We start from the raw sequence: 18,173 nt of genomic DNA on the forward strand, positions 1-18,173 counted from the left end.
CTATGGTAGTCGTTGGATTAGGAGCCACGATTACAACATGTGTCGGGTAAATTGAAATTTGGATTTTGAGTTTTATGGTATGGGCACATGCAAAACGTATGAGGGGATAGTTAAGGCATTTTGAAAGTGCACGACACCATACACACTACAACAGACGGTCAAACTTGGTCAATGACAGTCAACTAACGGTAGGAGAACCTAAAGCTAAAAAATCGAAAAACTAACCCTTCTTTTTGCCATGATTTCAAAAAATCTTGTTATCGAGCCCTCCCTTTGGAGGCTCGCTGTATTTTTATTCCAAATGTAAAAACACAATTAGTGAAACCCGCCAACAAATCTGGATTTGCATTTTGCAGAATCTTACATGCATTTTATTTGAGCAGATAACGAAATTTCTTTTAGTAGCTGTAGAATGCTTTAGGCTTTCACAAACACAAATATTAAAATTACAAAGGAAGTCCTAAAACTCCCATGTCAGTACGTTGCTATTAGCTTTATTCACCAAATGAGAATTGTTTACATTAGTATCGGAGGAAATGAGCGAGTAATGAACCGGCTATTCCCGAACCTATAATGCAAGTGTTGGGTACTGTTGCAGTTGTTGTTGAAGAAGAGGGGAATTGGAATAGGAATAAAAGGGATGAGATAATTAATATGTGGATGTATTTCTTCTGGTTTTCCATTTCCATTTACGGTCTATAGCAAAGATCTATAAATAAGAATTGCTACTTTGTAGAGTTGTGGTTCCCAAAGTCAACCATTAGTTTATCTTCAAAAATGATTAATTAACTAAACAAAATATTTGGAGTTAAGTAATGGAAATACAAAATAATAAATACAACGTAAAAGATTAGCTGATTAACCTTGAGAAATGTGATTGCTCTCAGATTGAATTTTTGTTTTGAAATATTCTAGTTTCTAACCTGTGGTGGATTTGGACAGCTTATCAGTGGTGGCAATATATGTATGCACTTTTGAACTTAGGTAAGTTTATTTTGCTCCGTAGTACAGGTAAATGGTTACCGTGCATGAAGAAAGAACGATGACAGCAGATTTCATTCTCATTGAGTTCTTGGATGTACATTCATACTCAGTTTATTTGAAACAGGGCCAAGTTTCTTGCATCCATGATTCATCAGATGCGGAACTCGACTTCTTTATTATTCGAATTGATAATAATCAATGTTTATTCTCAACATATCATACACTTCTTAAGATGCAAATCTCCTGAAAACCAGAGAAGAATCATCTTACCTTGACACTGCTCAGAATGTAGCCCTAGGGAAACTTCTTGAGACCTTTCGCGAAAGCAAAGAGTACCTATTCTGGGCGAATCTCAGGAGTGTGTGTGTGGGCATTGAGGTAGTAATATTTACATCGCGGAAACAAACTAACCATTGCTTAAGAGCATCAAAGTATAACCAGAATAGAGGGAACCTAAGCACTGGCGGTGCAATTTGTACTCCTTGATAATATTACCTGTCATAGAGCACTGTCAGAAGCTATTTAGTAAAAATTGAGGTAATCAAGGAACTCAAAAAATAGAATCGGTCAGTACGTCTGGAACTAGTAATATTGTTTAAGTTAGTCCTCTGTTTCTTAAACCAACCCCTGTACACTTACTCAAGTTTAAGCGAAGAAATTTAACTGTGATCTAAATATCATACTCAGATGTTGCAAATGCAGTCAGAGGCGACAAATTTTAGTGAAAATAGTAACAGGTTGTTGTTACTTGTTAGAGGAATTGTTGAAGCGGCGCCAAGGCGTCACTTAGGAATCTCACATTTTGCTTTGGTCCTGCCCCCTAAACTTATTATGCTTATTTGTCCCTTGTCAATCCTCAGTGAAATTAACCTAAATTTTCCTTTCACCCCTGTCTAGGTATAAAGCAATAGACAAACAGTGTCACCTCACATCTTTGTTTACTGAATCCACGTCACTGGCCTAGTCTTAGTTAGTGTTATTGTCATCTCACAGGTAGGGTTTCAAGTACAGTTGCCCACGAAAAAAAAGATAGAGATCATTGCATAACTGAAGCAGGAAGCATTCATCTATGGTAACTTACTCTTCAAAACAGAAGGGCCAAAATAAGAAGCCTTTTAGGTTTTTTAATTTCTGGACTCGAGAGGATGGTTTTGTGGAAACAGTCCAGCAAGCTTGGGGGAGTGAGGTTGTAGGAAATCCGATGTATGTATTTATGAGAAAACTGAAAATTGTGAAAGGGGCTTTGATTGAATGGAACAGAGAAAGGATTGGGAATGTCAAGACAAGAGCACAAATGAAAAAGGAGGAGATGGATATTATTCAAACAAAACTGCAAACAGAGCCGTTGAACAGAGAATGGATTGATGAAGAGAGGATATGCATCAAAGAATATGTCAAGTGTGCGAAATCAGAGGAAGAGTGTGTGAGGCAGAAGTCGCGAGATCAGGTGATCACAGTGGGGGACAATAATACAGAGTATTTTTATAAGTCAATACGAGCTAGGAGGGCAGTGAATAAGATAACATGTCTAAGGGATGGGCTAGGAAGTATAAAAGAGGATTTGGATGAGATAGGGGCTGAATGTGTGCAGTTTTACAAGGAACTCTATGCGCCAGAGAACCTACAGGAACTAGACTTTAGTTGCTTTGATACTATACAGCCGCAAAAAGTTATCAGTAATGACACCAGGGAACGGTTGGTAGCAGTGATTTCTAGAGATGAGATTATTGAGGCGCTGGCGTGTATTGATAGTGATAAGTCCCCAGGGAATGATGGATTCTCTTCATTGTTCTTTAAGGCTGCCTGGCGAATTGTGGGAGATGATTTTGTTAGGGCAGTTCAGAATTACTTTAGGGCGTGTAGGATGCTCAGAGAAGTAAATGCTACTTGTATATCACTTGTGCCTAAGATACAGACCCCGACAAGCTTAAATGATTATAGGCCTATTGCGTATTGTAATGTGATATACAAGTGTATCACTAAGATTATAACGCTGAGAATGAAACCTATCATGCATGAGGTGGTGTCGCTTAATCAGTCAGCTTTTATACCAGGTAGGAGCATTCAGGATAATATATTATTGTCTCAGGAATTGCTTCACAATTATCACAGGGATGCTTATCCACCACGATGTGCGGCTAAGATTGATCTGAAAAAGGCATATGACTCAGTGAGATGGGAGGTTGTTGAATTCACAATGAGAAGAATTGGGATACCGGAGAAATTTATAGGCTGGGTGAAAGAATGTATAGGAACTGCTTCCTTTTCGATTATGGTTAATGGGACTCCGTATGGGTATTTTAAGGGGAAGAGAGGAATAAGGCAGGGGGACCCTATATCTCCTTACTTGTTTGTCTTGGTAATGGAATTGTTTTCTGACATTATGAGGCAGGCTGCAATAAGGGGGGAGTTTAGATTGCATTATAAGTGTAAGGAGCCGGTTATAACACATCTTTCATTTGCGGATGACTTGATTGCGTTTATGAATGGGGATGTAGCTACTGTTACAAGTCTAGTAAATTCTCTGGGGAAGTTCAGAGAGTGTTCAGGGCTTGAAGTCAATGTGGGCAAGAGTCAACTGTTTTTGGCAGGAATGAGCGAGGAGGTGAGTGAGGAAGTTAAGGGAGTGCTACAATATTCAGTAGGAACTTTACCAGTGAAGTATCTTGGGTTACCCCTTATAACAACGAAGTTGTCATATGCTGATTGTTTACCACTGATCACTAAAGTAGCTAAGAGAATACAGAGTTGGAAAGGGAAAAGTTTGTCGTATGCGGGAAGGGTCCAGTTGATCAAGTCTGTGTTGAGTAATCTGAATATTTACTGGATATCATCCTTTAGGCTGCCTAAAGGAATAGTGGATGAGATACAAAAATTGTTGCGAAATTTCTTGTGGAAAGGGCCGGACTGTACTACAGCACATGCTTTGATTGGGTGGAATGATTTATGCTATCCATATGATGAAGGAGGGCTAGGAATAAGGAATCTGGAGGTAATGAACAGAGCTGCAAATATGAAGCATGTTTGGAATATAGTGAGTAGGAAGGAAACCCTATGGACTAAGTGGGTGTGGAAGAATTTGATCAAAAACAAGTTTTTTTGGGACATGAAAATTCCTAACGATTGCTCGTGGAGCTGGAGAAGTATACTGTTGGGAAGAGAGGATGCTAAGGGGTTAGTATGTTATCAAGTTGGGACCGGCAGAGACATAAACTTATGGATGGACCCTTGGCATCCAGTAGGAATTCTGAAACCTTATTTCTCAGCAGGGCTCACTTATGTTTCTAATGTGAGTCTAAGTGCAAAGCTTCAGGGACTGATACATAATGGGGAATGGCAGGTGCCGAACATAATACAGAGACATATGCCAGAGATTATCAAACAGGCAGAAGATGAAGTCGAGTTAATGGGGGGAGAAGACAGAGTGGTTTGGACTCCTACAGTTCATGGTGAGTTCGAACTAAAGGAAACTTATCACTGCCTAAGAAGAAAGCGCCAAAGCCTATCATGGACAAAACTGGTATGGTTCCCTAATAATATACCTAGGCACTCTTTTATTAGCTGGATGCTGTTCCAAGATGGGATAAAGACATTGGTTAAATTAAAGAGATATAAGGTTGTTGAGTCGGCTTTATGTGGAATTTGTGGACAGAAGGATGAAACTGAATGTCATCTGTTCTACGAATGTACGTTTGCGCATTACGTGTGGAACGAAATGCTGAAGAGAGCTGGATATTGTAGAATGGTGGCTGTTGAATGGGAGGATGAGCTGGAATGGATAATGGGATTGAGTAAAGGAAAGGGATGTAAAAAAGATGCAATTCGGTTGTGTATAAATGCTTTTTTCTACTGGGTTTGGAATGAGCGCAATGCGCGAATATTCGAAAATAAGTACCGGATTGGTCAGCAGCTTGTGGAGCTGATAATGCGTGATGTTAAGGTGAAGCTGCAAAGCTTGGAACTGGTAATGGAGGATGGGGCTGAGAGAATCAGGTTTATGGAACAGTGGAATCTGCATGTCCAAGTTAGTACGAAGGAACTGATCAGGTGCAAGTGGGAACGTCCTTGCGAAGGCATCACAGCGTTGAACTCTGATGGTACTCTTCAAGGGATTAACGGAGGATGGGCAGCAACACTTCGAGAGCATGACGGCAATGTCACAGCAGCAGCAAAAGGGCTATCAAGGTTCAATACCATTGCACTTATAGAACTAGAGGGAGTGTACAAGGGACTAAAGCTAGCGAGGCAGCATCACTGTACCAAGGTGGAAGCTAGGACAGACTCGACTAATGTTATTTCGCTTATACAAAAGCGAAGTAAAGTGCCGTGGCAAGGAAGGAAGCTGTTAGCAGATGTGTTTGAAATAATTGATGGTGGTGGTTGTCAACTTGATTTGGAGGAACCAAAATCGGAATTTGGCGGTGGTGAGTTCTTAGATCTTCTCTCTCTCCTTCAAAATCAAGATTTTTGTGGTTGTAAGTGTTGTGATTTCTCTCTCTAACTCCATGGGTGTGGTAGGGAGTTTGAATTCCACGAATTGGAGATGGTGGGTTCGATATGCTGCGATTGTGGGGGTCTGCAGCAGCCACCCATTGAGCAATACGTTCCGTATCGCTAGAAATTGGGGTGAATGTGGTCTAGAAGGCGCGTGGCTACGTTGGCGAGGTCTTTGGAGGGTCACGCATACATCGACAAATGAACTGGAACTATGCAAACCGTGACCACTAGGGGCATCGTCTTCATCCCTTGGCACGAAGTTGTTCTTCAACAGTTGCGTATGCGTCGATAATCAGTGCACGAAGTTGCGACAACATCTCCTTAATCTCTCGCAATTCCATCTTGCTACCTTGTAGTGCTTCTTCTACACGATGTAGTCGTGTATTTACTGCTGGTGGTCGTCCGCGTCCTCTTCGTTGAGTGGCCATGACGAGCAAACCAGGAAAAAAAAACCTAAAAATCTGATACCAATTTGATGTATCTTTGTCGCGGAAGCAAGAACAATAGATACACAATGTATAAAGATACCCAAAACTAGGGTTTAATGAATAAAAACGAATTCTCTTAATTCAATAATAATAATCAAGTCTAAAAATCTTAAGGTTTACATCTGCTTATATAGAGAACTAGTTAACAAATCCTAATCATAATAGAACTTGGGAAACTAAAAGAGAAGCTAGTCTAATTCTAATTAACTAAGGATTCAAAATAGAAGTAGAATAAAAGATAAACTCTAGCTGTAGCATTATGCATGTGCTGTGCTCATGATAATCTATTGCGTCCTCGCATCAGTTTGCTATTAAGCATACCTATAGGGAATGTAATAAGTTAGCGGATGCATTAGCTTGTAATATTCCTTCTGTTAGTTTCATAGAAGTTATTCCCAGCTCGTTTTCTAAGGATATTAAGAAAATTGTATACGACGATGCTAGGGGAAAAACTTATATTCGGTTGTAACTCACTATTATTATTTTAATGAGAAGGGGTAGGGGACCCCGTTAACAACCTCGCTTGCTGATCAAAAAAAAAAAAAAAAAACAGGAAGCATGCCTGCATTCTTATAAAAAAAAGAAAAAATAAAAAAATAAAAAAAGAACAAGAAAGAAGTCCAAGAAGCCAACTGAAATACACAAATGCAAGAGGTAGGCACATAATCTAAATGTAACAAATGTCTTTGAAGAATGCAAAGCTAATGGCACTTGAGCGAAAGCATCACATTACATATATCAAATGACAATAAAGGGGACACAACAGGGAAGAGAAGTACCTGGTGGTATTGGAGAATCCCGTGAACACGTTGGAATATGATTTTGTCAGGTACGCGAAGTTCACAATAGGAGGTAAAGCTAGCACCCGTTCACCTTTCTTCAAGAGATCTTGCAAGTTAAGCCTTTGCAAAGTCAACACAGCCCTAGATTCCTTCCAAACAAACGCAAGGAGTCCATCTTGGATCACATACAAGGAACCAGGTTTGGAGCCAGGATATCTAAAACCATATCCATTTGCAATACCCTCTCCACTGTAAGCACGCTTCACGTCAACAGAACGAGAAGCTCCATCATTATTCCACGGGAACGGATCGGAAGACAACTCGTCAACCTTCACCAGAAACATTGCTGATCCATTGGGATGAAGAACATAGTGGGTGCCTTCTAATATTTTAGTGGCAATAAGAAGCTTTTGCCCCTCCGACTCTTCATATGAGAGTGAAAGAAAGAAAAGGGCCTTTCCAGGCTTATCATCTGAAGGTTTTCCAGGAGGCCAGCCAAAAGTGCCACCCCAGAGGCCAGCATATTCTTGACCAGTTATGGGTCGCGGCGTGGGCAACTTGTACAGGGCAAAATGATTATCATGCATATTTGGCCATGCTCGGTAAGTCAATAGCTTGACATACTTGGCACATAAGGTCATCCCTATTGAGTCAGCGGGCCTTAGAAATTCCTGAAACTGTGAATGCTTGTTCTCACTGCTCGTGCTCGATGTGCCATTTCGGGAACCATCACGGCTCCCATTTACTGAAGTAGACCTCCCAAGTATCAGTTTCAGTCTATCCTTAAAGTAAGAAGCAACTGTTCTCTTCTTGGGACTGCATATTTGGCCTACATCCCTGTTAACAGATCCACAGAAACTACTAGGGTGATCAAGCATCTTTTTAATCTTGTTCAATTCCATCTGAGTAGGATTGGAAGGTAATCGATGTGCCTCTAGCAAATTCGTGCAACCCTCCCCAAACTTATATATTTTCATAAGTAATGATCTGCGCTTTGACATGAGCATAATATCATTCCGAAAACTCTCATCATCATCTCTCAACGGAGGAAAGAGAAGACCATTTGCCAAATTTGGGGCCCTCAAGCGTACATGATCTGCGACAAGCTCTAAAAGCTTCCTTCTGTCTCCAAAACCTAAGTTGCAGAAGGGAACTATTGAGTTCTTTTCGAGTACCCTTTGTGATCCTGAACTTCCTCTATCAGACTTACAAATCCGTTTTGAAAGCTCTCGGTCTGAATTGCAGTGAACAAGACTCTTGCTGTGCAACAAGGTTCCCCCACAATTTATTTGTTTTGGCTCAACCTCAAGCAACAACACATTGCAATTCTTGTCAATGGCCTTAAGAGAACCAGGATATAAGTGATCACAGTCCCTTTCCCTTCCATGTAGAAAGAAAGCCATTGAACCATCAGTGTCACCAATGATCTCAAAAACTGGTGCCCACAAAATAGGACCATCTTCAATACCCAATGGGCCGAGCTCTTGAGGGATGATGCGACACCCCACGACTGATACAAATCCTGGTAAGACGTAAACTACATTACCGAGCTCGGGGTTCTGATGCACCCATATACCAATTAAGGGCTTAACACTGCAAAGAAACTTACACAAGGACTTATACGAGGAAACACCTTTCCTCCACTCAACAAGCTCAAGAGAACCAACTACTCCAACACTCTCACACTGTACAAGCCATACTTTAACAGAGCCCGTCAAAGCACTAAGATTCTTACAACACAATCCAAGATTACAAACATCTTTAGGTGCAAGCGTGCAAGTCACAAACGCAAACACATCATCCGGAAGAGCTAGAAACAAGCTCGAACCACATTGATTTGGCACTTGTATGGTGCCCGAATCACCAGACACCATAACAACAATAACCAAATGCCCACTAATACTCAGGCTCTACCCATATATCTGCAAAACCCATACTTCACAGACCCATTAATTAATCTATCTACTTATTAAATTGAACAAATTAAAAAACGGGTCTTTAAATCTACATCAAACAACAGCCAAAAAAAAAAAAAAAAAAAAAAAAAATTGTTACCTGAAATTCTCTCCAAATCTTAAGACTGTCAAATGAGTTTATTGCAGTACTGTCCCATGGAGAAAAAAAAAAAAAGAGAGAAAGAAAAAATAATAATAAAGAATGCAAAAAGTGGAATTGGGAGAAGAACATGGTCGTCGTTACTGAATTCAGACCGATTCTCTGCTCCCTGGATCAGAGTTTCTAGTCGTGGTCCTTTTTTAGGGAAGACGACACGTTTCCAAATGCCAACGAGATTTCGTACTACTTTGAACAGTTTGAAGAAAGACTAGAGCTACAAATTATGATCTCGGGACTCGGATTAGGATATATTTATAAATGGGTTATTGATTTTTAAGTGGTCCTGTTTAACTAGTATTATTTATTTATTTATTTATTGGAGGGGCTATATCTATTCTATAGAATTTTCATAGACCATTATTATTATTACTAATCCCTACAATTATATTCTATGGACAAAAAACTCTTTAATTTTCCAGAGTATTTGGTACTTTCTAAACTGCAGTGTGAGTCATGATTAAGTTTAAGATTTCAGAAGAACACAATTTTGACAAGCATTAATAGTCATTGTCTCTTCAACAAAATCATTATTACTGGGGTGTGGTGGTTCTGAGTTCCTTGCAGTGACACAACTGACAATCAAGATTTGATATAATAATGACAAGAAGATAATCCCAGTAAATTTTGCATAGATGGGCTCTTTTAGATGAAGCCTTCAAGGCTTTGAGCTAAACATGAGACCTTTTGGTTTCTATTAAAGATCCAACCTCATATCATAATCAGGCAAATAAAACCAAAATCTGTTCTACTTTTAAGCCTATGGCAAGGTGGACCTTCAAACTGTAGGGTATTACTTTATTGTTATTAGGTTTCCCTTGCAAAGAAAGAAGTTTGTAAAACCTACGAAGTTCCACAGTGTAATACAACCTCAACTATCAAGTAATGTATTTCTGATGAGAGCAGCTTTTAGCCTTTTAAGATGTTTTACATAGAGTACTCTTTTACATAAACAACTTAGATTTCATTAATAATACACAAAAACCAATACTTACATACACTTAATAAGAGAGAAAAAAGAAAAAAAAAAAGGACAAGATTGAGACTAGTCACTCCTTTTCACCAATCAATAGTCAGCAAAACAAAGCAGCGCCACACTACCTTATAAGTTAGACCAACATACATTCAGATCTTTGCTCAGTCTGCAACCACAGATTTTCCCACCTTTTTAGACATATGCCCACTGGCCACTTGCCACTTCTATGTGCTAATACACCACCCTATATATATTCATAATCGGATCCCATTCACTATCTGTTTAACTCCTTGGGTATCTCCTCGTACCACACACCCACTTGTTCAATTCAACAGAAAGTATTATGGGTTTATGGAAGTATAGTCCATATGAGTCTAGTAGAGTGTAGTAATGTAGTATACAGTATACTAGTATGGTTGTGTTGCCGATTTGGGGGGTTCAATCATTGTGCTCACTGTCATTTGGATTAAAACCAAGTAATTTTCAATTGAAATGCGATTTGACTTGGTTTCATTTCCCTTTTTTATTGTTGTTGTAATGATTGTTATTTTGATAATTTGGATAAAGCTGAACAAATCTTAAGAGTTGCAATATATTTCTGAAAAAAAATCAAACAAATCAAATAGACGATACTCATCTGGATTTGCTCATTTTCAATTTTATAATCTGGTGACAACACTTCTTTTCAGCAAATAAAGTGGGCTTCACCTCACCTTATTAGATCAGCACACTTTTCATGAAATGGTTGACATAGAAATTGGCAGAAATTGGATCACCCGGTCCCCAGATCAACGGGGGCCTTGATTTCTTCAGTTTGAAGTGTTTTTTCCTTCGTTTTATAGAGGTAACCAAAATATAATTAACAGCTTAATGTGGGTGTTATTCACTTTAGTTTAGTATGCAAAAAATATGCAGGATTGACTTGCTTTTTGTATGCAAAAAATATGATGATAGATCAGCTCAAACTTCAGCCACAGCTTTTCATAAGGTCCTATACTCCTATTTATATTAAAGTTACAATTATATTTTATAAACTCTTTTATCTAAATAAGAGTGAAATTCGAGCTAAAAGAGTCGAACTTTACCATATTTAAGCTCGGCTCGTTAATTATACAAGTTTTAAATTGAGCTCGAGCTTGGCTCCAGCCAAACTCGAGCCTAGTCCAAACCACTCGGTTATTTTACACTATAAATATGTTATTTGAGTTAAACGAGCCGAGTTTTATCAAACTCATTTGTTACACGAGCTTTAATTTTAGCTCAAATTCGCTCATATAATTAAACGAGTGAGTTCAAACCGAACTAAACAAGTCGAGCCCAAACCGCTCAGCTCAAATTCCACCCTTACATCATCTGGATAAATAATTTCTAGCAAAAACATCATTCATAATTTGACATTGGTTAGAAAAAAGGCACCACATTATCTCCACATGAGTACATGACCACACGGCACATTTGCAGATTTTAACTTTTAGCTAATAGTCACAGGTTCACAGCTAGTTGAATATGTAAATTTGTTAATGCGAATGAAAATCCAACAAAATCTGAAGTATATTTCGTGAGAATAATTTTATCATTTTCCCCTTCTTTTCACATTTACTTCGAAACTGTTAGTCTGTTACTCACTCTTATGTTCAAATACATTTTTGGTCCACTAAATAATCAGTTTCTATTTTCTGTAACTTTATATAACAAAAACGTGAAAGCATTGATTATGATTGTTCACATGTCAGAAAATGGGTGGAACCAGAATATATACTTCTGAATTAGGAGCAGCGGATCCCCCGTTCTCCGGACCTTTTCTGCAAACCAAGACCATAGCCTAAAGCCCTAAACTATCCCCGTTCCCAAATCACAAACCATCAAAGATAACAGACTCAATTAATGCCATATTTATTTCTCTATTGCCATGCCTATCTCCAATAAGAATTAATAGCTGAAACAAACCGACCAAATTATTAATAAGTCAGACACATGTGACAAGCCTAGTCTCTCACACAGCTAGGCTCGTCTCTGACTTTGTTCCGTTTTTACTGATTCTTAAAAATAAATGTTTTCACTAAAAACAATAATTTTAATTATCGCCCTAATTAATTAGTTTAAAATAATTAAAAGAATTAATTCTTGAAAAATAAGACCAAGATTCGAATGTGAAAAAGAGTGGGGTTTTAAAACAACAGACTTTGACCTATTTTACACCTACGCGAGTCCCAATAAAGTCTTGACAAAACTACCGTTCCTATTTCATTAGGCATTCTGATGTAAGCAAACATCCAACAAATAAAATGAGCCCATGTGTAAGGTGGCCCCACGTGGGATGAAACTTGGTCAATGGTCTACCTCACCCAATTGCTTTGTTGTATTTGGTCTAGTCTTTGAACTATTTGCCACTTCAAAAGAAGCAAAAGATTTCAAAAGATAGAGAAAGAGAGTGTGAAGAGGAAACAAAGTTGGTAAAACAGACCCCAATGCATTTTCTGTGTTTCTCTCTGCTTTTCATGTTTCTCTCTCTTGTTGTTTACCCTACACTGCAAAAGCAAAAATCCAAATATAGAGTGCAAAATAGAGAATAAGGTTTCTGAAGTTTTACATCCTTGTACACAAAGGGAAACAGTAGTATGACCTATGAAGTATGAACTTGAAATACTAACAAAAGGACCAAAAAAAATATATGAAATTTCCACTGTCTATCCTCCTCTCTAAACTGTACACTTATTCCAAATCCCATTCAAATTCAAATCCCCCTTGCAAACATTTTTCTCTATTTACTATATCTATCTCGTGAATCTTCACATTTCTTGGTACCCCACCAAAATAAAAAGGGAAAGAAAGAAACAAATTCTTCAGCCTCAAAACACATATACAATCCCACCCGTCTTTCCCAAATGGCTGATTTCCAAAACTGAGCCATCAAAATGTTGTTTTCTATTTTGCCCACAAACTCAACCAGCATCCATGCACCTTCCGGCAGAAAGTATAGGATGTCCGGCATCTTGCAGTTGAAGTAATATGCCTCATGAATTCATCCGTTGTTGTCAATATATTGTTTAAAGTCTGTGTTTTAGGTTTTGTAACACTTGTCCTCTCTAAATATTTTGCGTGTGAAGTCTCTGAACCTCTTTGAGTAGAGTTTTGGATCTACAGCTGATATCGATGTTGGATCTACCTGCAAGGACTTGTAGGCATGTTCTAATTTCTTGCTTATGTCATAGTCTTGAAGTATGTCGATGATCCCAAAGTAGAGGATCACATCATATACCTCATCGCTACGGGAAGGGACTGAATTACTACCTCCACTTAAGAGAAACTGATCAAATTCGCTCCTAGTGACCTGCTCTGCTCTCGCTGGCAAGTTTGCGCCCAACCGGATCAACGGTTTCCTAAAAGAAATAAACACGTCCCAGCAACCAAATCAATGAAAAAATCAACCTTATACATAGTCATTCACTTACAAAATCTAAACCTCTAGTTTACAGCCATTATATGTGTGTGTGTGTGCACCAAAACTTGCATGATTCTGATAAGTCCACGATGTGACAAAATGAGTAGTTACTGGGCATGGTCAATAAACAATAACAGTTCCCAAATCACTGAAACAGAAGTCACATACTAAGGGTCACAATTCTATTTCCATTTAAGTAAAACTGGACCAAGAAAAGGCACCAACTCAAGTTAACATATAATGCATGCCAGAATCATGACTGCATCACTATTGTTAAGAAACAAAAGAAAAACTCCCATCTATAATTGTCTAGTCAAAACCCACAAATAGACCAACATAAACATTAGATGCCTTGGGCTAGCAAGTGCCGACTAGCAAAGTCGGTAAAACCTTTGGGTGATGATACCAGAGGTCTGGGGCTCGAACCCCAACCCAAATTTTCCCTAATATAAAAAAAACTCTATACAATAATACATATTAAATTTATTGGATTCAAATTTGGAAAATAATTGGAGGCCTAAATCTTGTATGGTATTGGAAAGAGACATTCCAACTGGCTAAGTGCAAAGCAAATAAACTTCAGAGGCCATATCCTTTTTATATGCAGTGGACAAGGACTTAATTTTCTTTTACTAAGAGTTGATGTTTAATAAAAACTGGGAGCAAAGAGGAACAGTAGCATACCCGCCAGCTAAAATCCGATCCATATCCTTCAACTCTGCATTACGCAAACAACGTCCACGTGTAGGATGCATATCTGCTTTGCCAGAGAATAGAAATGTTAACGGCATTTTAAAACTGGGATCACTTCAGAAAAAAATATGATACTTTTGTGTATAACAACTACAATTATCACTGAATATTCAATACTAAGCAAAACAAAGAGAACAGAGATCCTATTACCATTTAACGGCAATTGTCCTATCTTTTCCCCTGCGTAGTCATCACGAAAATGAACGCCCACCAGGAGACTGTAGTCCATAATCCTTTCTGCTTCTAAGAACTCACAGTCTCGGCCTATTTGTCTGAATGAAACCAGTAATAGAGGTCATATTAGGCATTACGGAAAACAATGTATCATCTGAGATGGTTAAGCTGAACAATAGTAAATAAGCTGCATGTTACCTAAACCTTACATTATAAGTTCTTGGAACCAAGCCCGCTGCAAGCGGAATATAAAATTGAGATCAAGGTCCTTGAGAGTGGTTGTTTCATCAATTTCCCCATCAGGCTTGTCAGTTGTGCGGCCATAAGAGGATCCTTTAAGATCAAATCTCCTATGGATACGGTACTCCGAGCAAAACAAGTTTCCCATTACAATAAAACGGGTCTGTTTTCCAACACATCACAAACATTGATTCAGATAACTAGTTCAAATTCCATCATCAAACAAAGAATTACACGCCAAAATCAATAGAAGTTTCATTACAACAGTACCTTCTGACCTCCCACTGGTTTAACACAATGCACACCGAAGAATTTTGTGACGAGGGAGTTCTCATATCGAGACATATGTTGATAGTAACTTGGAAGCATCCTAAGAAGCACCTGAGATTGAATTCAACACCATTTTACAACAATTGATTTGGAATTCAAAATTTGTATTATTAACAAATTCAAAATGTAGAACAAAACATTATAACCAGTCGAACTATTTACATTTTACAATTGGCAGGATATAGGAATCAAATTTGACAAAGAGATAAGTCACAAGAAAGGGTAACTAACCTTGACTTCAGATTTCTTCACCGTCTTTATCATGAACCGATCATCCTGAGTCAAGTAAAAGAAGCTTCCACTCTTCCCTGGCGAAGAGAGTTCCCTCAATGCGTCATTCCCACAGATTGCTAACATGTAATCCGCAGGATCAATCGCAAACAACTCCCTCAAATGTCTGAAAACCACCACATTAACCAGTTCCACACAACCATAAGGGACTAGTACATAATATAACAATACAGAAAACAAAATCCCCAAATTAGTATTTCTAAACAAGACCTCGAATATAAGCTTATAAGATATCAAAATGAAAGTAGGCCTAACAAGGACATGTACCTGAATACCATTGGACAATAATCCTTCCACCTGAACTCTCCTGATTGATGAGGAGGCGTGACTTTGGATCCTTCAGGAGGGAATCTAGTCCAGAACTTCTCCCTCGGGTCGAAATCAGCTTGCCTAAGTTGCCTAACAACAGAAGCATGTTTCCCAACAGAATACCTAATCCAGCAAAACATACAAAATCAATAAACCTCCATTCCAAAATAATAATAATAAAATAAATAAAAAATAATAATAATAAAATCTACAAACTCAAACAAAAAATTACCTGATACCCAACTGAAGATTAAGCATAAGATCATAATTCTTATGCCCTTTAGAAATCATCTGTCCTTGTTTCTTCCCTTCACCCATAAAACAACAAGGACTCCGATGATGTCTCTGCGGCTGTTCCGGTAAACTAAGTTCCGAATCCGTCCCATCTCTATAAAACATGGAAGCCTCTGCATTATCAAGAATATCACAAGTAATATCCCCAGCTTCTTCAGATTCCCAAATACATATTCTAGGAAAATTCCTTTCATTCAAACTACCTCTTCCACTAACAACCCCATCATCAACTGAAGATCTCTTTCTAGTTGTCCCCAACATAAAATTATCCGCAACAACTAGAGGGATATTATTATTAATCTCATCATTCTTACTACTAGTAGTACCACTTGGATAAAAAGTACCATTCAGTTTCTGCTGTTTCAAATCCTTATTCCAACTACCAACATAACAACTTCCATCAGGCCAAGTGAAAACACCATTACCTTTAGGTACACCATTTTCCCATAACCCATCATATCTATTCCCATTAGCCCAAATCAAAATACCCCTTCCATTAATAACCCCATTTTTCCATTCCCCAATATACTCATTCCCATTTCTCCATAAATATCTACCATGTCCTTCTTGGTAATTCTTCCTCCATAAACCTTGATAATAATCACCATTCACATAGTTTTTCTCACCATACCCATTTTTCCTATCACTAGTCCAGTTACCTTTATATGTATCACCATCTGAACCAATAAATGTACCAAACCCATCCATCCTCCCTCCTTTAAACTCTCCTTCAAATGTCGCTCCAGATGGCCAAGAAAATTTCCCCTTCCCACTTGCTTTACCTCTTTTCCACTCTCCTTCGTACATACACCCGTCTTTCCAAAGATACTTCCCTACACCGTGTGGTACGTTAGTTACAAACCCACCGGTATATAGATCTCCGTTTGGTAAACTTTTCTCAACTACTAATGATATTATGAGGCTTGGATTTGTTGTTGGTGTTACTCTTCTGTTTCCCCCGCTCCGGTTAACCGGAATCCGGTCACCCACTAGTACTAGTTGTTGGTCTGATTTTTTCTTCTTGTTTGAGTGATTCGTCAGTGTGTTTTCTCGCATTTTTTGTGTTTTTTTCATGGTTTTGTTTTATTTTTTCCCATGGGAAAATATTATTCTCAAACTTTTTTTTTTTTTTTTCTTTTCAGGAAATGAGGTGAAGACTGGAATGAGAGAAGAAGAATAGTTTGAGGAGAGAGGAGAGTATTTTTGAGCTGCCGGCTTTACTTTACTACCTAGGGAAACGTTGCCAGGGCAACCAAAATTTTGTAATAACAACTGCTTATTTTCCCTTTATTTTTTTTGCTTGTACTAACTGACGGAATTGTCCTTGTGTTGGATGAGGGAAGTTACGAATGAGGGGTTTTTTTTCGGTATTCGTGACGTGACGGAATAAATGAGGGAATTACTGGGTGTATGTATGTACGTTTGGTTTGGCTGTGTGGAGTCAATTTACGGGTTTGTCTTTGGAGAGAGAGATGGGAGGTTTTGGCATATAATTCTAGTTGATGGGAATCAGGTGGATATGGTCGGTTATCGACTATTTTTTTTTGTCACTAGGGAAGGGAAGCGTCCAAAATTCATATAGTGACGCTTCATGAGCCATCTGCTAATGTGTCTAAGTTTTGTGGTATAAACCGTATACGGAGTAAAGTTTACAGATTTTTTTTTTCTAATGAGGTTGTAAAGGGCATGTGTAAAAAGTTAATACCTAATAGAGTGAGATGAAATTTCGTCATTTGGAGTTAACGCCACTTCAACTGACATTGACCGTTCAGGTAATATCCTAATAAGAATTAGATAGAGCCTAATATGTGTAAAAGTGTAGTTGTACACCTCCCGTTAGTGATGCAACAACAGTCGCTTTAAGCTAGACCCTCTGAACGCTTAAAACTTAGTTTGTGCATATATGAAATTTCGTCGTTAAGTTGACAGTTCTCCAATCTAGTTGTGTTGTCTAGCCGTCCTGGTCATCAACGTACACTTGCATTTGTTTAATTGGTGGAAAAAACTCAAAAAGTCCGTATAGATTCATTTTGTTGCCCATGGAGCCAAAACAGATACCTCTAAATTTAGGCATCGCAGTTCCTGCCATCTACTCACAAAGCTTTAATCTGACCCAAGTTTCAACTCTCATCAGGCTCTTTTTACTGACTTAATAAGTTGTTGATTAAGTTACACCATCAAGCCCCCGAGGTCCAGACTCTCTCAGTTGTACACTACACAGTTAATAAGTTGGTGATTAAGTTACTGTTTAATGGAACTATGTAGTGACGTAGTGTACGATTAATGCAACTTTGTAAACTTGTGGGGTTAATGTAATTCAATTACACTAGTATAAATACACTATAACTGTTCAATTTATTTCAATTCAAATTCCAAACACCAACAGTACAAAACATATTTGCAAGTTGCAAGCAATGTCAGCCAATTTTTTTTAGATACCGTTGGAGTTTTGATTTTATATGGCAATTTGTTTTATTAGATCACCTTTGAATGTTTGGTTA

The 18,173-nt window shown here is 38.3% G+C and overlaps 3 protein-coding genes across 6 annotated transcripts; 1 reads left to right on the forward strand and 2 right to left on the reverse strand.

The window, feature by feature from the left end:
- Positions 1-1,029: 1,029 nt before the first annotated feature.
- LOC147490895 (F-box protein At5g39450-like) lies at positions 1,030-8,950 on the reverse strand. 4 transcript variants are annotated; one of them, XM_086565613.1, is made up of 3 exons: positions 8,807-8,950; positions 6,749-8,673; positions 1,030-1,479 (listed from the first exon to the last, which is right to left on the reverse strand). In XM_086565613.1, exons 2-3 carry the CDS (start codon positions 8,623-8,625, stop codon positions 1,476-1,478), a joined length of 1,881 nt encoding a protein of 626 aa, XP_086421739.1. In that variant the 5' UTR covers positions 8,626-8,673; positions 8,807-8,950; the 3' UTR covers positions 1,030-1,475. The 4 variants fall into 4 exon arrangements, with proteins under 4 accessions (XP_086421739.1, XP_086421737.1, XP_086421738.1 ...); XM_086565611.1 differs by having other exon boundaries at positions 1,030-1,492; XM_086565612.1 differs by having other exon boundaries at positions 6,749-8,687.
- On the forward strand, positions 1,919-6,584 carry LOC147490896 (uncharacterized). The gene is made up of 2 exons (XM_086565608.1): positions 1,919-5,363; positions 6,274-6,584. The coding sequence occupies exons 1-2, from the start codon at positions 2,054-2,056 to the stop codon at positions 6,282-6,284; spliced, it is 3,321 nt and encodes a 1,106-aa protein (XP_086421734.1). The 5' UTR covers positions 1,919-2,053; the 3' UTR covers positions 6,285-6,584.
- A 3,430-nt stretch (positions 8,951-12,380) lies between the features above and the next one.
- On the reverse strand, positions 12,381-16,882 carry LOC147490897 (phosphatidylinositol 4-phosphate 5-kinase 2-like). The gene is made up of 8 exons (XM_086565440.1): positions 15,611-16,882; positions 15,337-15,501; positions 15,010-15,175; positions 14,719-14,829; positions 14,418-14,611; positions 14,185-14,306; positions 13,966-14,038; positions 12,381-13,219 (listed from the first exon to the last, which is right to left on the reverse strand). The coding sequence occupies exons 1-8, from the start codon at positions 16,744-16,746 to the stop codon at positions 12,901-12,903; spliced, it is 2,286 nt and encodes a 761-aa protein (XP_086421566.1). The 5' UTR covers positions 16,747-16,882; the 3' UTR covers positions 12,381-12,900.
- Positions 16,883-18,173: the final 1,291 nt, after the last annotated feature.

This window comes from Coptis chinensis, chromosome 6, assembly GCF_015680905.1.
Source record: "Coptis chinensis isolate HL-2020 chromosome 6, ASM1568090v1, whole genome shotgun sequence".
Lineage (NCBI taxonomy): Eukaryota > Viridiplantae > Streptophyta > Magnoliopsida > Ranunculales > Ranunculaceae > Coptis > Coptis chinensis.

What these genes read in the sequence shown, in the direction of transcription:
- LOC147490896 (XM_086565608.1), top strand. Translation starts at nt 2,054, where the DNA reads ATGGTAACTTACTCTTCAAAACAGAAGGGCCAAAATAAGAAGCCTTTT.
- LOC147490897 (XM_086565440.1), bottom strand. Translation starts at nt 16,746, where the DNA reads ATGAAAAAAACACAAAAAATGCGAGAAAACACACTGACGAATCACTCA. An exon ending in TGAAGAAATCTGAAGTCAAG is followed by an intron (nt 14,830 to 15,009) that starts GTTAGTTACCCT and finishes ATTCAATCTCAG; the next exon opens with GTGCTTCTTAGGATGCTTCC. An exon ending in AGGACAATTGCCGTTAAATG is followed by an intron (nt 14,039 to 14,184) that starts GTAATAGGATCT and finishes CTGGCAAAGCAG; the next exon opens with ATATGCATCCTACACGTGGA.
- LOC147490895 (XM_086565611.1), bottom strand. Translation starts at nt 8,625, where the DNA reads ATGGTGTCTGGTGATTCGGGCACCATACAAGTGCCAAATCAATGTGGT.